Source organism: Carcharodon carcharias, chromosome 4 (assembly GCF_017639515.1).
Source record: "Carcharodon carcharias isolate sCarCar2 chromosome 4, sCarCar2.pri, whole genome shotgun sequence".
Classification (NCBI taxonomy): Eukaryota; Metazoa; Chordata; class Chondrichthyes; order Lamniformes; family Lamnidae; genus Carcharodon; species Carcharodon carcharias.
The window spans coordinates 72,615,879-72,637,521 of NC_054470.1; the positions used below are offsets into that span (position 1 = coordinate 72,615,879).

Genomic DNA, 21,643 nt, shown 5'->3' on the forward strand with positions numbered 1-21,643 from the left:
CTAGGTTTGAGGCTCACATCAATGACGAGATTACACTAGAATGGTTTCACAATCTGAAACTCTCACCTCTGTGCACTGCGCTCTTACCTTCACCTGGCACCCCAGCCTTTCCACACCCGGTTACACATGGAGTGTGCCGGCTTTCCAGCTCAAGGGCGTTCTGCTGGAACCTGGTGAGCAGCAGCAGATTGGGCATGTCTCTGGCTGTCTGTGACCTCTCCGATTGATTGTGGTTTGTCTTCTCCTGAAATAATAAAGGAGCATTGATTAGGGATGCCATGGCATAGTGGTATTGTCGCTAGTGGTATTGTTGCTGGACTAGTAACCCAGAGACCCAGGGTAATGCTCTGGGGTTCCGGGTTTGAATCCCACCTCAGAAGATGGTAGAATTTGAATTGAATAAATATCTGGAATTAAAAGTCTAATGATCAACGTTGTAAAAACCCATCTGGTTCACTAATGCCCTTTAGGGAAGGAAATCTGTTTTCCTTATCTGGTCTGGCCCACATGTGACTCCAGACTCACAGCAGTGTGGTTGACTCTTAAATGCCCTCTGAAATGGCATGGCAAGCCACCCATTGCACTGGAAATGTCAGGGGCATTCTCAGCCCTCCCAACCCTGCAAAGTCCTCCTCTGGGGGCTAGTGCCAAATTTGGGAGAGCTGTCTCAGACTAGTCAAGCAATATCCTGACATAGTCAGCCTCACAGAATCATATCTTATAGGTCTGTCCGCAAGAATGACCCAAACCTCCCTGTCGCTTGCCATTTTAACACTCCACCCTGCTCTCTTGCCCACATGTCTGTCCTTGGCTTGCTGCATTGTTCCAGTGAAGCCCAACGCAAACTGGAGGAACAACACCTCATCTTCCAACTAGGCACTTTACAGCCTTCCGGACTGAATATTGAATTCAACAACTTTAGGTCGTGAGCTCCCCCCCCCATCCCCACCCCCTTTCTGTTTCCCCTTTCCTTTTTTTACCAATAAATTATAAAGATTTTCCTTTTCCCACCTATTTCCATTATAAAAAATAAATAAATAAATAAAAAAACACCCCCACTAGAGCTATACCTTGAGTGCCCTACCATCCATTCTTAATTAGCACATTCGTTTAGATAATATCACCAACTTTAACTTTAACACCTAGGTGTTCTATTGTACTATTGTCATTGACATCTTTTGATGATCTGCTTCTATCACTGCTTGTTTGTCCCTACAACCACACCCCACCCCCCCCCACCTCTCTCTCTCTCTATCTCTCTGCCCCCCACACACACACCTTAAACCAGCTTACATTTCAACTCTTTCTTGGACTCGAACTCAAGTTCTGTCGAAGGGTCATGAGGACTCGAAACGTCAACTCTTTTATTCTCCGCCGATGCTGCCAGACCTGCTGAGTTTTTCCAGGTAATTCTGTTTTTGTTTTGGATTTCCAGCATCCGCAGTTTTTTTGTTTTTATCTTATAGATAATGTCCCAGACACCACCATCACTTTCCCTGGGTATGTCCTGTCCCACCAGCAGGATAGACCCAGCAGAGGTGGTGGCACAGTGGTAAACTCGGGAGGGAGTTTCCTTGAGAGTCCTCAAAATCAACTCTGGACCCCATGAAGTCTTATGGCATCAGGTCAAACATGGGCAAGGAAACTGCCTGTTGATTACCACATACCACCACCCCCCTCAGCTGGTGAATCAGTGCTCCTACATATTGAACACCACTTGGAGGAAGCACTGAGGGTGGCAAGGGCTCAAAATGCACTCTGGGTGGGGGATTTCAACATCCATCACCAAGAGTGACTCAGTAGCACCACTAACGAGCTGTCTGCGTCCTGAAGGACATAGCTGCCACACTGGGCCTGCGGCAGGTGATGAGGGAATCAACAAGAGGAAAAAACATACTTGACCTTATCCTCACCAACCTGCCTTTTGCAGATGCATCTGTCCATGACAGTATCATAGGAGTCACCATCACATAGTCATTGTGGAGACGAAGTACCGCCTTCACATTGAAGATACCCTCCATCGTGTTATGTAACATTACTACCATGCTAGATGGGATAGATTTCGAACAGATCTAGCAATTCAAGACTGAGTATCCATGAGGTGCTGTGGGCCATCAGCAGCAGCAGAATTGTATACAACCACAATCTGTAACCTCATGATCCAGCATATTCCCCACTCTACCATTACCATCAAGCAAGGGGATCAACCCTGGTTCAATGAAGAGTGCAGGAGGGCACGTCAGGAGCAGCACCAGGCAGATCTGAAAATGAGGTGTCAACCTGGTGAAGCTATAATACAGGACTACTTGCATGCCAAACATCATAAGCAGCAAATGATAGACAGAGCCAAGTGATCCACAACCAATGGATCAGATCTAAGTTCTGCAATCCTGCCACATCTAGTTGTGAATGGTGGTGGACAATTAAACAACTCACTGGAGGGGGAGGCTCCACAAAATATCTCCATCCTCAATGATGGAGGAGCCCAGCACATCAGTGCATTTGCTACAACCTTCAACCAGAAGTGATGAGTAGATGATCCATCTCGGCCTCCTCTGGAGGTCCGCAGCATCACCGATGCCAGTATTCAGCCAATTGTTTTCACTCCACGTGGTATCAAGAAATGGCGGAAGGCACTGGATACTGCAAAGGCCACGTGGCCTGACAATATACCGGCAATAGTACTGAAGACTTGTGCTCCAGAACTTTCCACGTCCTTAGCCAAGCTGTTCCAGTGCAGCTGCAACACTGGCATTTACCCGGCTATGTGGAAAATTGCCCAGGTATGTCCTGTACACAAAAAGCAGGACAAATCCAACCCAGTCAATTACTGCCCCATCAGTCTACTCTTGCTCATCTGTAAAGTAGTGGAAGGGGTCATCAACACCGCTATCAAGCAGCATTTGCTTAGCAATAACTTGTTCACTGACATCCAGTTGGGGTTCCACCAGGGCCACTCAGCTGCTGACTTCATTATAGCCTTGGTTCAAACATGGACAAAAGAGCTGAACTCCCGAGGTGAGGTGAGTGTGACATCAAGGCAGCATTTGACCATGTGTGGCATCAAGGAGCCTGAGGAAACCTGGAGTCAGTGGGAATCAGGGGGAAAATTCTCCGCTGGTTGGAGTCATGCCTAGGACAAAGGAAGATGGTTGTTGGAGGTCAGTCATCAGCTCCAGGACATCACTGCAGGAGTTCTTCAGGGTAGTGTCCTCGTCCCAGCTATCTTCAGCTGCTTCATCAATGACTTTCCTTCCATCATAAGGTTAGAAGTGGGGATGTTCGCTGATGATTGCACAATGTTCAGCACCATTCGTGACTCCTCAAATACTGAAACAGTCCCTGTCCAAATGCAGCAAGACCTGGACAATATCCAGGCTTGGGCTGAAAAGTGGCAAGTAACATTCATGCCACAAAAGTGCCAGACCATCTCCAACAAGAGAAAATCCAACCATCACCCCTTGATATTTAATGGCATTAACATCACTGAATCCCCCAGCTAGCAACATCCTGGAGGTTACTATTGACCAGAAATTGAACTGGACTAGTCATATAAATACTGTGGCCACAAAAGCAGGCTAGGAATCATGTGGCAGGTGACTCACCTGCTGACTCCCCAAAGCCTGTCCACCACCTACAAGGCACAAGTCAGGAGTGTGATGGGATCCTCCCCACTAGCCTGAATGAGTGCAGCTCCCACAACACTCAAGAAGCTTGACACCGTCCAGGACAAAGCAGCCCAATTGATTGGCACCACATCCACAAACATTCACTCCCTCTACCACCGATGCACAGTGGCAGCAGTGTGTACCACCTACAAGATGCACTGCGGGAATTCACCAAGGTTCCTTAGGCAGCACAGTCCAAACCCACGACCACTACCATCTAGAAGGAAATACCCCTCCAAGTCACTCACCATCCTGACTTGGAAATATATCGCCGTTCCTTCGCTGTCGCTGGGTCAAAATCCTGGAACTCCCTTCCTAACAGCACTGTGGGTGTACCTACATCACACGGACTGCAGTGGTTCAAGAAGGCGCCTCACCATCACCTTGTCAAGGGCAACTAGGGATGGGCAATAAATGCTGACCCAGCCAGCGAAGCCCACATCCCGTGAATGAATAAGTTAAAAGAAAAACTCTACCTGCAGCGCCATTGCAGCCTGGCCAACCTCAGCTGAGGAACACCTTGCAGGGCACATCCGGGTGGTGGCCCTCGAGTTACAAGGCACTCAGTCCAAGCAGCCAGGGCTCATACCCTTGGCCAGCTCCGGCATCATTGACAGTTGGCACTCAGACTCTAACACCCCTGGGGTCCACAGGGGGATGGCTGGACCTTAATACTTCTGCACACTGACCCATCCCAACATGGTACTCACCTTTCCTGAGTGCAGCAGGTCATTGAGCCTCTTCTGGCACTGCATCCATGTGCACCGCACCACATCATGACTTCTAACCACTGCTGCAGCCTCCTCCCATGCCCTCTTTGTGAGGAGGTGCAGTGGCCTCCTTCATCCCCCTCTGGGGGCAAGGATGTCCCTCCTGGCAGCCACCTCCTCCAGGAGGACTGCGAGGCACTCATCCAAAAAGCGAGGAGTCGAGTGCCCACCCAACCTGCCCTCCTGCCTGCCATGTCCAACTGCACTTGACTCCATTACTTGGATGTTAAAGACACAGAGAAGATGTTGCTCTGTGGCAGCCTTTCAGAGGCTGCCTAGGCCTTTTTTAAACCAGCCAACAGGCAACTGTCCTGCCCATCCCTTCCCGACCAGTGTCCTGCCAGCGTGAAATTGCAGTCAAGGGCTGGTTATGGGCAGCTTCCTGGCCTCTCCTGGGCTCGCCAACCATGCCCATCTGCTGACCTCAAAATTCTGGCCAGAAAGTGGAGCCTAAACAGCTGATTCCCTAGGCAGTGGTTAGGTCAAAGGGATGGATATGGATTAGGATGGTTCAAAGTAATGGAGGCAGAGAAACAGAGAGGGAGTTGTAGTTAGGAAAATGTGAAGCTAAGGAGCAGCTTAAACACAAGGCTGAGAACTTAAATTTGAGGTAGGGGCAGATTTGAAAACCTATAAAGCTGTGGGGTTGGGTCGGTAACCAGAGGACACTGGTCAGGTGAGCAGGAAAGTAACAAAAGGAGTTCAGTCCAGAAGTGTGAGGTAAATATTTTGGGGAGTGCAAACAATAAATGGTAGGTTACTGAGAAGGAAAGATTAGATAGGCAGGAGTTGTTTCTTTGGAATAGGAGAGAGGTGATTTAATTAAGGTGCATAAAATTTTGAAGACTGAAATAGAGTGCAGGAAGGACTGATTTCCATTCACAACAAAGTCAACAGCCAGGGAATAAGTTAAAGTAAAAACGGAAAATGATGGAAAAACTCAGCAGTTCTGACGGCATCTGTGGAGAGAGAAACAGAGTTAATGTATCGAGTCAGTGTGACTCTTCTTCAGAGCAAAAGAGAAATAGAAATGTGATGGAATTTATACTGTTTAAGGGGGTGGAGCAGGTAAAGCAGGATAGAAGGCCAGCGATAGATCGGGGCTAAAGAGAGATTGACAAAGATGCCATGGACACAAGACAAAGGGAGTGTTAATGGTAGTGGTGATGACTAAAGAAGGTTCTGATAGTGGCATAAAGGTAAGAAAGCAGAATGTGTTAATAGCAGAACAAGGGTCAGCACTCTGAAAGAAAAACATAGAACAAGTGATAGATGGCCCTTTTGGGGATGAGGGTGGGGGGAGGAGGTGGTGGTTGGGTAAAAAGGTTAGGAAAAGGGATTTAAAAAAAGGGATAGAACAATGAATAAATGAATAAAAATAAGCGAATAAAAAAAAAAATTTAAAAATGGCATTAAAAAGGGGTGAAAATAGAAGTGAGAGTTCATGGTCTGAAGTTGTTGAACACAATGTTAAGCCCAGAAGGCTGTAAGGTGCCTAATTGGAAGATGAGGTGCCGTTCCTCCAGTTTGTGCTGGGCTTCACTGGAACATTGCAGCAAGCCAAGGACCGACATGTGGGCCTGAGAGCAGGGTGGAGTGTTGAAATGGCAAGCGACAGGGAGGTCTGGGTCATGCTTGTGGACAGACCAAAGGTGTCCCGCAAAGCAGTCACCCAGTCTGAGTTTGGTCTCCCCAGTGTAGAGGAGACCACATTGAGAGCAGCGAATGCAGTAGACTAAATTGAAGGAGGTGCAAGTGAAGCACTGCTTCACCTGAAAGGATTGTTTGGACTCTTGGATGTTGAGGAGGGAGGAGGTAAAGGGGCAGGTGTTGCACCTTCTGCGACTGCATGGGAAGGTGCCATGGGAAGGGGATGAGGTGTTGGTGGTGATGGAGGAGTGGACCAGGGTGTCTCGGAGGGAACGGTCCCTACAGAATGCTGACAGTGGGGTTGAGGGGATGATGTGTTTAGTGGTGGCATCATACTGGATTTTGCGGAAATGGTGGAGAATGATTCTTTGAATGCGAAGGCTGGTGGGGTGAAAAGTGAGGGCAAGGGGGGGTCGTCCTATCATGGTTCTGGGAGGGAGGGAAAGGGTTGAGGGCAGAGGCATGGAACATGTGTTGGACATGATTGAGGGTTGTCAATCACAGTGTGGGGGGAACCTCGGCTAAGGAAGAAGGAAGACATGTCAGAAGCGCCGATTTGGAAAATGGCATCATCAGAACAGATGCGACGGAGGCAAAGAAACTGAGAGAATGGGTTGGAGTCCTTACAGGAAGCAGAGTGTCAGGAGCTGTAGTGAGGTAGCTGTGGGAGTCGGTGAGCTTGTAATGAATATTGGTGAACAGTTTATCACCAGAAATGGAGACAGAGAGGTCAAGGAAGGGAAGGGAAGTGTCAGTGATGGACCAAGTGACGGTGATAGAAGGGTGGAAATTGAAAGCAAAATTGATAAAGTTTTTCAGGTCCAGACGAAAGCATGAAGCAGCACAGAAACAGTCATCAATAGTTCTGGGAGGGGGGCCTGAGTAGGACTGGACCAAGGAATATTCCACATATCGCATAAAGAGACAGGCATAGCTGGGACCCTCCATAAAGAGATAGGCATAACTAGGGTTTAAAGTAATTGGCAGAAGGATTAGAGGTGACTTGGGGAGAATATTTTTCACCTGAAGGGCTATGGGGATCTGGAAATCACTGTCTGTAAGTGTGGTAAAAGAAGAAACCCTCATTGAAATTTAAAAATTCTTGAATATGCAGTTAACATACTGGGCTATGGACCAAGAGCTGGAAAGCAGGATTCAGCTGAATAACTCTTCTTTTGGTCAACATAAATACAATGGGCCAAATGGCCTCCTTTCATGTTGGAAAATTTCTACGGGCAGAATTTTGCCCTTGGCAGGTGGGCTTGGTGGGGGCAGTCGGGAAGCCTACCACCACCAGCGATCGGGACCAGGCCACAGTTTCACACTGACAGGCCAACTAAGGCCCACCCAGCGTGAAACACAAGTGGTAGCCCTGAGCTGCCTGTGCGGGTGGGGGATGAAGGCTAGTGGGCCAAGCCCAAACTTCCCGCATGTGTGCGAGTGAGCACCGCATAACCTCCCTGAGGCATAGAGCTGCCCCAGGAAGATGAAGCGCTTTTAAAAAAAGAAAATGAAGAAAATAAAAATATGATAAAACATGTCCCCTCATGAGCAGGGACATGTTATTAATTACATTTTAGAATTTTTATTTTATTATTATTTGCTTTTGGAAACCTGATCCATGGATGGGGTGAGGTTTCCAAAAAACGTGCAAAGGCCGCTTGGCCTTTTCGCCTGCCCAGGTTGGATGGGCAGTGAAAAAATTAATTTAATTGATTATTTAATGACATTAACAGGCCTTTTAATTGTCAGCGGGTGCACTAGTGACCCCGGCGCGCGCCCGCCGACCGAACTACCGCGTGACTGCGCATTGACGTCGGCACGCTCGATCAATGTCAATGCGCGTCATTTCACTGCCCTATGCATCTATAATGATCAGGAATGCGCTCCTGAAAAGATATTGGATGCAGATTCAATGGTATCTTTCAAAAGAGAATTGCATATAAACCAGCAAAGGGAACCTTTACAGGGTTATGGAAAAAGTTAGGCCATTCTTTCAAAAAGACACAAAAAGGCCTCCTCCTGTGCTGTAAGATTCTGTAATTCTCAAGAGCCACTATAGGTGAATTGACATTTATAGAGCGTAGAGGTGGGAATGAGGATGTTGGAATAATTGAGTTTGATCCTATAACAAAGGCATAAATGAAGGTGTCAGCAGTAAAAGGACTTTGGTAAGGTAAGAGGTGGGCAACCTTGTAGAGATGGCTATTAGCAGCCTTTGTGGTGTAGAGGATAGAGAGTCAGAAAGTTAGCTCAAGATTAAACAGGAAATACAGATTGAACGGAAATGTTTTCTGTGTGATTGACATTATGTTTATTCATGTTTGTTCAAAGTTCATATGCCAATCCTTCAGCCTGGAAAGCTTTAATGGGATCACGTATTATTAGACACGGTATATCCAGAAACATCAGAAGAATCCACGCCCACCCCAACTACAGCATTCCAATTCGCTTTAACAATGACATTGCAGTCCTGGAGCTTTCCTTCCCCCTCTTCTTCAATGACTTCATCCAGCCAGTTTGTCTCCCCTTGAATAGTACAGTCTTCGCTGTTGGTCAAAGCTGCATAATCACAGGATGGGGGACGCTTGCCTATCAAGGTTAGATATTGGCTTTATTCTGACATCAGTTGAATCATTCAACTTTTTTGCAATGTAGCTGGAACTGCTGTTTTCCTAACTCTTCATATTTTAGTGTTTATTTCTTGCTACAAGTACAGCAAATGTGTCTGATACAATAAATCATCACTTTTGTCCCTGTTAATCTTACCAGTTAACAGTCCATGGCATTGCCCGTAGTCAGTTTACCAGTATGTTTTTTTTCAGAAACGGTAGCATTGTGGTTATGCTACTGGACTAGTAATCCAGAGGCCTGGACTAATGCTGCAGAGACACCGGCCAGAATGTTTCCCTCGTCAGGTGGGCTTGGTGGGAGCAGTCAGCGGCCTGTGATCAGCTCCGCTCCGTGATTCCATGCGGGCAGGCCAATTAAGGCCCGCCCTGCGTGGATCATGAGCGACAGCGCTGAGCACTACTTGTGGGGGGATAAGGGAGAGCAGGCCTGGCTCGCAGTTCGTGCATGCACGCGAAAGAGAGCTTCAATCTCCCTGAGGCAAGGAACAGCGTCAGGGAGATTGAAGCGCTTTTTAAAAAAATCAATGAAGGCAGTAAAAATGTTAAAAAGCATGTCCCCTCATGTGACTCTGTCATGAGCTGGGACATTTTTTAATTCAAAAATAAAGTTTTCAGTTAATGTTTATTTGCTTTAGGAAACCTCATCCCGTTCATGGATGAGGTTTCCTAAAAAATGTAAAGGCTGCTTTGGCCTTTTCGCCTGCCTGCCAACCATAATGTTGAACGGGCAACGTAAATTTGATTTTAATGAGCCTGTTAATGGCCTTAATAAGCCTTTTAATTATTAGTGGGCGCGCAGCCAACTCCAGCGCACTTGCCGAATGGAATATCGCGTGAGTGTGCGATGACGTTGGGACATATGCCTGACGTCATCGTGCATCATATTATTTTCAGGCATGTCAGGCGCAAAATTCTGTCCATGAGTTCAAAACCGACCATGGCATCTAAATTCTATTGATTGATTTAATCTAGAATAAAAAGATAGTTTCAGAAATAGAGACTATATAGCTACTGGATTGTCACAAATACCTGTCTGATTTACTTACATCCAAAAGTGAAGCAAAGCTACCATCCTTACCAGGCCTATCCAAATGTGACTCCAGACCCATGGCATTGTTGTAGACTCTTAACTGCACTCTGAAATGGCCACTCAGTTGTATTAAACCGTTACAAAAAGCAATCAAGTAACAATAAAACCAGAAGGACTACCCTGGGATTTATTTTTATGGAATAACAAAAGCACATTCAGGCACAGTTAACCTCCAAATTCACTAACATCGATGACTTGTGGCTAAAGTTAGGAGAGCTGTCCCACTGACCAGTCAAGCAACAACCTAACATAGTCATACTCACAGAATTATACCTTTCAGCTGGTGTCCCAGACTCTTCCTTCACCATCCCTTGGTATGTCCTGTCCACCAACAGCACAAATCCACCAAAAGTGGTGCACAATGTATACAGGAGGGAGGGAGTGGCCCTGGGAGTCCTCAACATTGACTCTGGACCCCATGACGTATCATGGCATCACGTCAAATATGAGAAAGGGAATCTCTAAATGATTACCACCTAATGCCCTTAACTGATGAATCGGTACTCCTCTGTGCTGAACACCAATTAGAAGAAGCACTGTGGGTAGCAAAGGCGCAGAATGTGCTCTGGTTGGGGAATTTCAATGCTGTTGCAAGAACGTAGGAAATAGGAGTAGGCCATACAGCTCCTCAAGCCTGCTCTACCATTCAATAAGATTATGGCTGATTTGATCTTGTCTCCAACTCCATTTTGTCCATAATCCTTGACTTCCGAAGAGTTCAAAAATCTTGTCTAACTTAGCCTTGAATACATTCAATGGTCTGAATCTTCTGGTCAGCATGAGGGGGCGGGCCCCACTTGCCGATGTGTAATATAATGCGCGGTGAGGTCAGGCGTGCGTCCCGATGTCACCGCGCATCATTCCTATCTTAAGTTCGGTGAGTGCACACTGAAGTTGACTGTGCACCCGCCAAATTGTCAAAGGCCTATAAAAGCTATTTATCAACTAATTGAGCTGATTGTCTGGGCTGCCTGTCCAACCTTTAGGTTGGAGGGCAGGTGAAGAGCCTAGGCGGCCTTCGCATTTCTCATGAAACCTCATCCACAGGTGGGATGAGGTTTCATGAAGAGTTTATAAATTTTTTAAAAACTTTATTGAAATACAGAAACATGTCCCAGCTCATGTGATACTGTCACATGAGGGGACATATCTGAGTAATTTTTAAAATTTTTTTTTCCATTTCTCGTAATGAAATTAATCTCCCTGAGGCAGCTTCATGCCTCAGGGAGATTTTTGTGGTGTAGGCCCCAACTCTCCCTCCTGCCCCCGCCCGCACAGGTAGTGCTGAGAGCTTCTGGGTGCACATCACACTGGGCGGGCCTTAATTGGCCTGCCACATAAAATGGCAGTGCACAGCCGATGGCCCGCACTCCCCACCACCCACCACCGCCCCTAGGGAGTCAGAGTTGGGCTAGAGTCAGGTCTGCTACTTCCTGAAGCAACCCCAAGGCGGGAACAAAAGTGGGCAGGTGCCGCGGCAGGCTGGCTGGAAAGCCTGCCACCATTCACTGGGACATTGTCCCTGTTCTAATCATGAATGTTAGACCCCCAGCCCTTACCCCTCACCCTTCTATCCACCCCTATGATCTGTCATATCTCCAATGCCCTCTCCATACCCTCCATACCCCCTATATATCCCCATGTCTCTTCATGTCACCTCACAGCCCCATGCTCTCTCCATACTCCCATACCCCTGCATGCCCCCAAGCAACCTCCATACCCACTCACCCAGTATCCACTATGGACAGAACACACAAGCCCCATGATAATACTGGGAAGTCTTTGAAATGCCATAAAATAAGTAACCAATAATCCATTCAAACTCCACTTAAAAAATGTTACTCTTAGTAGCTCACAAAACTGTCAAAATGAACAATAGAATTCAGAAACCTCTTTAAATTACTTAAATCCTATTAACTGTTTTTAAAACTATCAGTCCCCTTCACAGCTATGTAAATAAACCCTGCTGAGTTAAGTCCATTAGTGGGGTTTGGAGCTTAGCCAAGCTATATAAACAAACACTCAAAAGCTCAATACAATTGAGCCTTTGAAGTTACCTGAAGAGATGGTTAGCCACCTGTTCATGTTTTCAAAGCTTCAACAGAAGGACTTTCAAGTAAAGAAGTCAGGCATCTGTTCAGCTATTCCAAAGGCCCAACAAATACGTGGACTTTAAATTGATGTAAAAATCAAAGCACAGGATCCAGATAACACATTAATATCTGATTCTCAATTCTTTTGAATGCAGAAGAGCACTTTATCCAGTGGAGAATGTACCCTAATGCATCTGAACACTTACACACTGCTGGTCAATTTAATGGCCAATTATCTTTTAAGGAAAGAGGCCTATGATCAATCATTGCATTAAAACATACTTACCTTATTATGCAGCATCTAATTATGTGATTTGGACTTGGCAAGACTTTTGAAACTTGCCTGACTCCACAACAGACTTCCCCCAAAGTTCATGAATTGATTGGCAGATGGTTCATCCTCTAATGGATTCTTTCTTTCTCAATAGAGTAAATTTTTGTTGAGGATTACAAAATATCTCATTGAATATCTTCCACTGATTATCTACTGTCTTACCTTTTAATCTTTCTTCCCCAGTTCGCTGTAGCAAACTCTGTCTTCGTACCTTTGTAATTGCCTTTATTTAAGTTTATGACACTAATTTCAGACAAGCATTTCTCATTCTCAAACCAAATGTGAAATTCTATCATGTTATGATCACTCTCCAGCAGAAGAATCTTACTATGAGATCATTAATTAATCCTGTCTTATTATACATTACTAGGTGTAAAATAGACTGTTTCCAGGTTGGTTCCACAATGTATTTTTCTAGGAAGCTATCCTGAATACACTCTTTGAATTTGACCTCAAATCTTTGCCAGTTTGATTTGTCCAGTCTATGTGAAGATTAAAGCCATCCACGATTATTGCAGTGGCAGTCTTATGAGCCCCCGTTATTTATTGATTATATGTTGTCCTACAATGTAGCTATGGTTAGGAGGCCTGTAGACTGCTCTCACTGGTGACTTCTTTCCCTTGCTATTACTTATCTCCACCCAAACTGATTCTACATCTTGGTCTTCTGAGCCAAGATCATTTCTCACTACTGTATTGATCTTATCCTTTATTAACAGAGCTACCCACCTCATTTTCCTTTCTTCCTAACCTTCCAAAATGTCAAAAACATCTCAATATTCAATTCCCAGCCTTGGCCATCTTGCAACCATGTCTCTGTCATGGCTATCAGATCATACCCATTTATTTCTATCTGTGTCATCAATTCATCTATCTTTATGAATGCTGTGTGCATTCAGATAAAGAGCCTTTAATTTTGTCTTTTACTATTTTTCCCTCCTCTGACCCTGGTGCGCTCTTATGTCTATATGCTCTGTCACTCCCTGTTACACAGCCTGTGTATCATTACCTGTATCACTATCCTACACTATTGCATAGCCCTTTTTCTTTAACTTTCTAAATTTCACCTCACTTCAAATCCACCTACCCACCCCACCACCCCCTACTCCTCCCCACCAACCCAGTATTTAGCTTAAAGTCCCATCTACAACCCTAGTTATTTGGTTCATCAGGTTACTGCTCACAGCACTGTTCAAGTGAAGTCTGTGCCAATGGAACAGCTCCCTTTTTCCCAGTAATGATACCAGTGCCCCATGAATCAAAACTCATTTCTCCCACACCCACACATTCAGCTCCCTGATCTTGTTTAACTTATGCCAATTTGCTCATGGTTTAGGTAGTAATTCAGAGATTATTACCTTTGTTGGTTCCGCTTATAATTTAATACATAGATGCTCATCCTCCCTCAAGAGAACCTATTTCATAGCTCTACCTATGTCATTTGTAACTATGTAGACTATGACAAAATCACTCAATTGACTATTTGAAGTTCATAAGATAAATAATAACCTTGTTGACTTAGGTCTTTAGTCTAACTTAACCCTCAGTCCTAATATCACCTATTTCTTTATTGTTTTTATATATATCAAGCAGTACTTCTTACTCTGACCTCACCAAATCCCGTACCAATTCCCTTGCAGTCTGGTGAAATCTGTGATCAGGCGAAGCTGCACTGTGGTAATACGCATATTATTAATTACTTACCCCAATTGATTTTATTTTTTAAATTTCTAGCTCTTAATTTAAACCAATGCCCTAGATTAACAAAAGAAAGAAAAGAGAAAAAAGTGAAATATTCACCAGCCAATCACTTAACTGTTTCCTTTGAATTTTTTTTAAACTCTTGGTTCTTTATATCCATATCCGGTCTCCCTCAGATCCCACAGAATAGTATTCAACCACAGTCGGTAACTTCATGGCTCAGCAAATCCCTCACTCTACAATTACCATCAAGCCAGAGGATAAACTCTGGTTCAATGAGAAGTGTAGGGGGCATGCGAGGAGCAGCACCAGGAATATTTACAAATGAGGTCCTAACTGGTGTAGCAGAGGATTACATGCATGCTATGCAACGGAAGCTATGAATTAAGCGATCCCAGAACCAATGGATCAGATGAGAGCTCTGCAGCTCTGCCACATTAATTCATGAATGGTGGTGGACAACTAAACAACTAAAAGCTCCTAAAACACCCCCCTTCCCAATGTTGTGGGAGTTCAGCAAGGCTGAAGCATTTGTAGCCATCTTCAGCCAGAAGTGCTGAGTGAATGATTCATCTTCTAAGGTCCCCAGCATCATTGATGCCAGTCTTCAGCTAATTCAATTTATTCCATGCAATGTCAAAGCATACCAGATACACAACAGGCCCTGGGCCCCGACAGCGACCTGGCTACAGCGCTGAAGACTTGTGCTCCAGAACTAGCCGTGCCCTAGCCAAGCTGTTCCTATGGAACTAAATGCAAAAGTCAGAACAAATCCAATCTAGCCAATTGCCTCTCTATCAATCTGTTCTCCATCATAAGAAAACTGAAGGAAGGCATTGTCAACAGTGATAATGACACAGCACTTACATCACCAATAACCTGCTCACCGTCAGTTTGGATTCCACCAGGGCCACTCAGCTCTAGACCTCATTGCAGCCTTGGCCCAAACAGTGACAAGAGCTAAATGTCAGAGTTGAGGTCAGAGTGACTGCCCTTGCCATCAAGACAGCATTTGACTGAATATGGTATCATGGACCTTAAACAAAATTAAAACCAATGGGAATCGGGGTGGGGTGGGGGGGTGCGGTGGGCGAGAACTCTCCTTTGTTTGTAGTCAAACCCTGCACAAAGGAAGATGGTTGTGGTTGTTGGAGGTCGATCATCGCAGTCCCAGGACATCTCTGCAGGAGTTCTTCAGGGTAGCATTCAAGGCCCAACCATCTTCAGTTGCTTCATCAAGGACCTTCCCTCCATCATAAGGGCAGAAGTAGGGATCTTTGCTGATGATTACATAGTGTTTAAAACCCCTCACAGCTGTCCTGGCTGGCCTCTCATCTTCCACTCTCCATAAATTTAAGCTTAGTCAAAACTCTATCTTGCAGCAAGTCCCATTCACCCATTAGTTCAATGCTTGCTGATCTATAATGCCTCCTCATGTTCAAATCCCTCCATGGTCTCACTTCTTACCACCTCCATAACTTCCTGAAGCCTTATAGCCCTCTGACAATATTCTTTTCTTCCAATTCTAGTCTCTTGCGCATTCCCTTACTTTATTTGACACACCATTGGCAGCTGTGCCTTTAATTCTCTAGGCCCTAGACACTAGAATTCTCTTCATACACATTTCTACCTTTGCACCTCTTTCTCCTTCTTTAAGATGTCCCTTTTGTACAGGAAGTACATCACTTCCTGTATCAGCACAGGTTGTGATGCAGGACTTCATGCCTGGATCTCACAGCTCTTTCAGCTATGCAAATTGATGGCTTAATATCCATTTCAGAACTCCTTCCAGAAATGGAGCTGCTCTCAATGCCATTGGTGCCAGCGCTGAGATCAACTGCATTCAGGATAAGCAAGTTTACACACGACTGATAGTCTGTAAATGGTCTGCTGCATAATGTCACCAAAATTGTAAAATCAAATTAACTGAATATTGAGCCAGGAGGAACAGGGATGCTGCTATAATGGAACAGGGATGCTGCTCCCAACTCCACAATGGTCCTGAAGCCTGTTGCTGCTTCACATTTCTTTCTGGGCAACAGGAGGAGTATTTCAGAGCAGTACAACATCACTTCCAAGATTGAATAGCCTGCTATTATTATGAAGACGCCAGGTCAAAAATCTGATTGTTTCTAAAAAAAAAGACTTGCAATTATATCACACTTATCATGACCACTGGACATCTCAAAGTACTTTACAGCCAATGAAGTACTTTCTTCAGTGCAGTCACTGAAACGCAGCAGCAAACACGTGAACAGCAAGGTCCGAGAAACAGCAATAAGATAATCAGATAATTTGTTTTTGCGATGTCGAGGGACAAACATTGGCCAAGACACCAGGGATATTTCCCCTGATCTCTTCAAAATAATGCCATGGGATATATTAACTCCACTTGAGAGGGCAGACAAGGTCTCAGTTTATTGTCTAGTCTGAAAGACAGCACCTCCGACAATGTACCACTCCTTCAATACCACATTGAAAAGTCAGCCTTGCTTTTGTACTCAAGTCCTGGAGTAAGTCCTGAACCTGAAAACTAATGCACATGAGGGAAAAAGTGTAATTTCTGGTCTTTTTCTCCAGGCTGGACTCCAAGAATCCTTCAAAAGGCGGAAGTGAAAATCATCAGTGACAACAGATGCAGGCGTACCTATGGATATCATGTTAGTGATAAGATGCTGTGTGCTGGTATCTTAGAAGGAGGAGTTGATGCCTGTCAGGTAGCCTTTTGACCGAAACAGAATGCTGATATGCATTTACTTATACTTATAATCAAGATATTAGTTCTATCCTTTGAAAAAAGTGTATTATGTTACACTCATTTGAATGTAATACAATAGACAATAAGTATCTTCCTACGAACATATGAATATATGAGCTAGGAGGAGGAATAGGCCACTTGGCCCTTCAAGTCTGCTCCGCCATTCAATAAGATCATGGCTGATCTGACTGTAACCTTCTGCCTACCCCTGATAACCCTTCACTGCCTTGTTTATCAAGAATCTATCTAGCTCTGCCTTGAAAACATTTAAAGACTCTGCTTCCACTTTTGAGGAAGAGAGTTCCAAAGGCTCACTGCCCTCTGAGAGAAAAAAAATTCTTCGCCTCTCTGTCTTAGATGGGTGGCCCCTTACTTTTAAACAGTGACCCCTAGTTCTAAATTCTCCCACAAGAGGAAACATCCTCTCCACATCCACCCTGTCAAGACCCTTCAGGATCTTATGTTTCAATCAAGTCACCTCTTACTCTTCTAAACTCTAGCGGATACAAGCCCAGCCTGTCCAACCTTTCCTCATAAGGCAACCTGCCTATTCCTGGCATTAGTTTAGTAAACCTTCTCTGATCACCTTCAAATGCATTTTCATCCTTTCTTAAATAAGGAGTCCAGTACTGTGCACATCACTCCAGATGTGGTCTCACCAGTGACCGCATAACTGAAGCACAAACTCCCTACTTTTATATTCAATCCCCCTCACGATAAATGATAACATTCTATTTGCTTTCCTAATTACTTGCTGTATCTGCATATTAGTCTTTTGTGATTTATGCACTAGGACACCCAGATCTCTCCTCATCTCAGAGCTCTGCAATCTCTCACCATTTAGATAATATGCTTCTTTTTTATTCTTCCTGCCAAAATGGACAATACCACATTTTCTCATGTTCTACTCCATTTGCCAGATCTTTGCCCACTCACTTAACCTACCTATGTCACTTTGTAGCTTCCTTCACAACTTACTTTCCACAGCACGTGACTCCTTCAAAGAACTCCACTAAATTGGTAAATTACTATTTCCCTTTCACAAAACCAGGCTGACTGCCCGATTACCTTGAATTCATCTAAGTGCCCTAAGTGTTATGACGTCTTTAATAATAGATTCTAACATTTTCACTATGACAGATGTTAAGCAACCTGGCCTATAGTTTTCTATTTTATGTCTCTCTCCCTTTTTGAATAAAGGAGTTACATTAGCTATTTTCCAATCTAATGGCACTTCCTCCAAGCCAGGGAATTTTGGAAAATTAAAACCAGTGCATCAACTATTTCAATAGCCACTTCTTTTAAGATCCTAGGATGAAGTCCATCAGCACCCAGGGATTTGTCAGCCCGCAGCTGCAACAATTTGCTAAGTACCTCTTCCTCATAAGGCAACCTGCTCTTCATGGTATTAGTTTAGTAAACCGTCTCTGAACTGCTTCAAATTCATTTACATTCTTTCTCATATAAGGAGACCAGTACTGTACACATCACTCCAGATGTGGTCTCACCAGTGATTGTAATTTTCCTGAGTCCGTCCCTCCCTGCCAATTCCTGATTTACAGCTATTTCTGGGATGTTACTTGTACCCTCTATAGTGAAGACAAATATAAAATGCCTGTTCAATTCATCTGCCATCTCTTTATTTTCCGTCATTAATTCCCCAAACTCACTTTCCAAAGGAAAGTTTGTTAACTTTTTTCTTTTTTAAATCTCTAAAGAAACTCTTACTATCTACCTTTATCTTTCTAGCTATCTTTCTCTCATACTCTAATTTTCCCTCCTTAGTAATCTTTTTGTCATTCTTTGCTGTTCTTTATATTCTGTCCAATCTCCTGATCAATGACCCGTCATTGCACAATTATATGCTTTTTCTTAAAGCTTGATCCTATCTTTAACTTTTTAGTTAATCACAAATCATGGGTCCTCCCCTTGAAATTTTTCTTTCTCATTGGAATGTATCTATTCTGTGAATGCTGAAATATCCCTTTAACAATCGACAAGTCAATTTACTGTTGCAAACTATAGGTCCCAAATAGCTTTAAGCTGAATCTAAATTAATAGTCACAACAGGAAACAAAGTGCACCATCCCTAGAACAGGCAGATTGTAAATGCCACAAAGATTCCAGTCCAAGATGACTTCCAATGCATTTGAAAGTATAGGGAATAATATTAAATGTTTTATAGTGGAAACAAGTCCTTCTGTCATTTCAGCAACTTTAAGGCTGTTACTAACTAGCAACAGGTTGCAGCTTGATCTTTTTCAATCCAAGATCTGGGCCCTGCCTCCTAGCTTACAGCCTTATCAGAAAAAACAAGTAGCAATTGCTGAAAGCAAGTTCCACATTAGCAGTGGGTGGAGAAGTGGCAAATAAAATTCAGTCTGGAAAAGCGTAGGGTAGTGCATTTGGGGAGAGCGCATAAAGCTAGGAAATAGCCAATAAACAGGAAGTTATTGAGAGGGGTTGAGGAAGTGAGAGACCTTGGAGTGCATGTCCACAGGTCCTTGAAGGTGGAAGGACAAGGTAGTCAAGGAAGCATATGGAATGCTTTCCTTTATTGGGTGAGATATTGAATACAAAAGGAGGGAAGTAATGATTTAACTATATAAACAGCTGGTTAGGCTACAGCTGGAATTTTGTGTACAGTTCTGGTCACTACATTACAGGAAGGACATAATTGCCCTGGGGAGAGAGCAGAGGCGATTTACAAGAATGTTCCCAGGGCTTGAAAATTGTAGCTATGAGAAGAGATTGGATAGGCTAGGGTTCTATTCCTTGGAACAGAGGAGGCTAGGGGGTGACCTAATTGAGATGTACAATTATGAGGGGCCTAGATAGGGTAGACAGGAAAGACTTGTTTGCTCTAGCTGAGTGGTCAATTACCAGAGGGCATAGATTTAAGGTGATTGATAGACAGATTAGAGGGGACATGAGGAAAAACCTCTTCACCCAGAGGGTGGCAGCATTTGGAATTCACTGCCTAAGTTGGCGGTTGAGGCTGAAATGCTCAACTCATTTAAAAGGTACCTGGATCTGCATCTGAAGTGCTGTAACTTGCAAGACTATGGATCAGGTGCTGGAAAGTGGAATTAAAATGAGCAGTTAGTTTCTTTTGTTTCTTTTCTGGCTGGCACAGACATGATGGGCTGAATGGCCTCTTTCTGCACCATAAATTTTCTATAGTTCTATGGTTCTATGGAATAAAAACAACAACTTGCATTTCTGTAGCATCTTTGATGTAGTAAAATGTCCCAAGGCACTTCAGCGGAGTGTAATCATACAAAAATTAATAGCTAAAGAAGGAGATATAAGGACAAATGACCAAACACTTCCTCAGAGGTGAGTTTAAGCAGCCTGTGCCTCCAGCCAGGTAGTGGGGCTGAATAGTTTCCAGTGGGAGTTTGATAAAAATTACGGAAAATGTCCATTGTTCTGGGACTCACGTGTGCCAGTCTAGCCCTGCTCCTTGTTAAAATCAGGGCCTATAACTTGGAAATACCATTCAATTTAAGCATCGTGTGAGGGCATTTCAAAATTCTGCCCCATTTACATTGCCAAGCGGTTTAACACATCACCACGGTCATGCCAATACATGGTCTACATTTGCATGCAAAGAGGCAACTGTCTTGCAGGTGGGACAAGCCAGTGAATAAGAAATGGAAGCTCAAACTACTTGAGCTATGGGATGAAGGTTGACGGGATTCATAGGCCACATGTGCCATTGCTTCTGATAAAGTGATATAGTGCCACCTTGTCCACTGCTGGATGTGCACTCCTGTGAAGGCACCAAAATTAAACTTTCTTTCATGTATTCACTCTTAATTAGTCAAAAAGCTAGATCCCAGCTCATGACATTACGATTCAACTTTCACTGCTGCTGTTTTTTCTATCTCTCCTATTTTCCTTGATTTTCTTTCTCTTTTTTGCTTTGCAACTCTTTTCCTCCCTGTCTTTCCTTTCCCTCTGTTGTTTTCCTCCATCTCTTTTTTGTACCTCTTTCCCTCGCAGCCTTTGTTCCTGAAAGGCAGCTGAGCAACAAATAATTCATGATGCAGATTTAAATTTAGCGGGCCATGCTAGTTTGGATTCATTTGGCCCCGGAATTTGAAATGTCACAATAGGGAACAAAGGTGTCACAAGAACTATTTTGTTTATGTGCAGAATTTCCCACCATTATCTATATTTCTGTCGAGTAAACTATACTAACAGGAACACATGCTATTTTGTAACATAATAGGTTTAAGTAACATCTTATAACTATACTATTTTCCTTCTTATTATTACAGGGTGATTCAGGAGGTCCACTTGTTTGTCAGAGTCCAGATAAGACTTGGCTTCTTGCTGGGATTGTGAGCTTTGGTATTAAATGTGCCAGGCCTAATATACCTGGAGTCTATACTCGTGTTACAGCTCTGAGAGACTGGGTGCAGCAGGAAACTGGGTTGTAGGCAGAAATAGTTCACAAGATGTGATGTTGTCCTCGGATATTTCAGTTCTACTGAATGAACAAATTGTCTTCGAAAAAGCTATCTCTGGTGCTACACTGAAGCCACAACTGTCGTTTATATCTCCATTCAGCCCACAGGTTTTTACATTTTTTTCAGGGAGGGTGGGTGAGGAAGATCTGACATTGCTAATGATTCAATTCTATTGTTGGTTCATGAATATGAATGATCCTGCAGGAACCCAAAGAATTCACACAGGGACCTGAGCTGAATATGTGGTCTCTGATAAAACTCATTGTAAAACTGAAAGGCTCCATATAACTGCTGAATTTGTTTAATTTAAGAGTCATATATTGTAATATGACTTCCTGGATTACTAAAACAGTATGTAAACACCCACTTCTTCGTGTGATTTACTACAGGTTTCCGTTTTAATCTATGGGGGGGAGGGGGGCAGGTGAAGAGGTGAGATTATGCAAGGACCTGGAGAGGCCTTGAATG

The 21,643-nt window shown here is 44.0% G+C and overlaps 1 protein-coding gene across 1 annotated transcript in view; it reads left to right on the forward strand.

Moving 5' to 3' along the window:
• Nucleotides 1-21,643, forward strand: part of LOC121276759 (transmembrane protease serine 9-like) — a 151,782-nt gene that overhangs the window by 19,431 nt on the left and 110,708 nt on the right. The window contains exons 4-6 of the mRNA XM_041185305.1: nt 8,423-8,688; nt 16,520-16,656; nt 20,984-21,141. Coding sequence (XP_041041239.1) covers nt 8,423-8,688; nt 16,520-16,656; nt 20,984-21,141 — 561 coding nt within the window. The remainder of the gene's footprint in view (nt 1-8,422; nt 8,689-16,519; nt 16,657-20,983; nt 21,142-21,643) is intronic.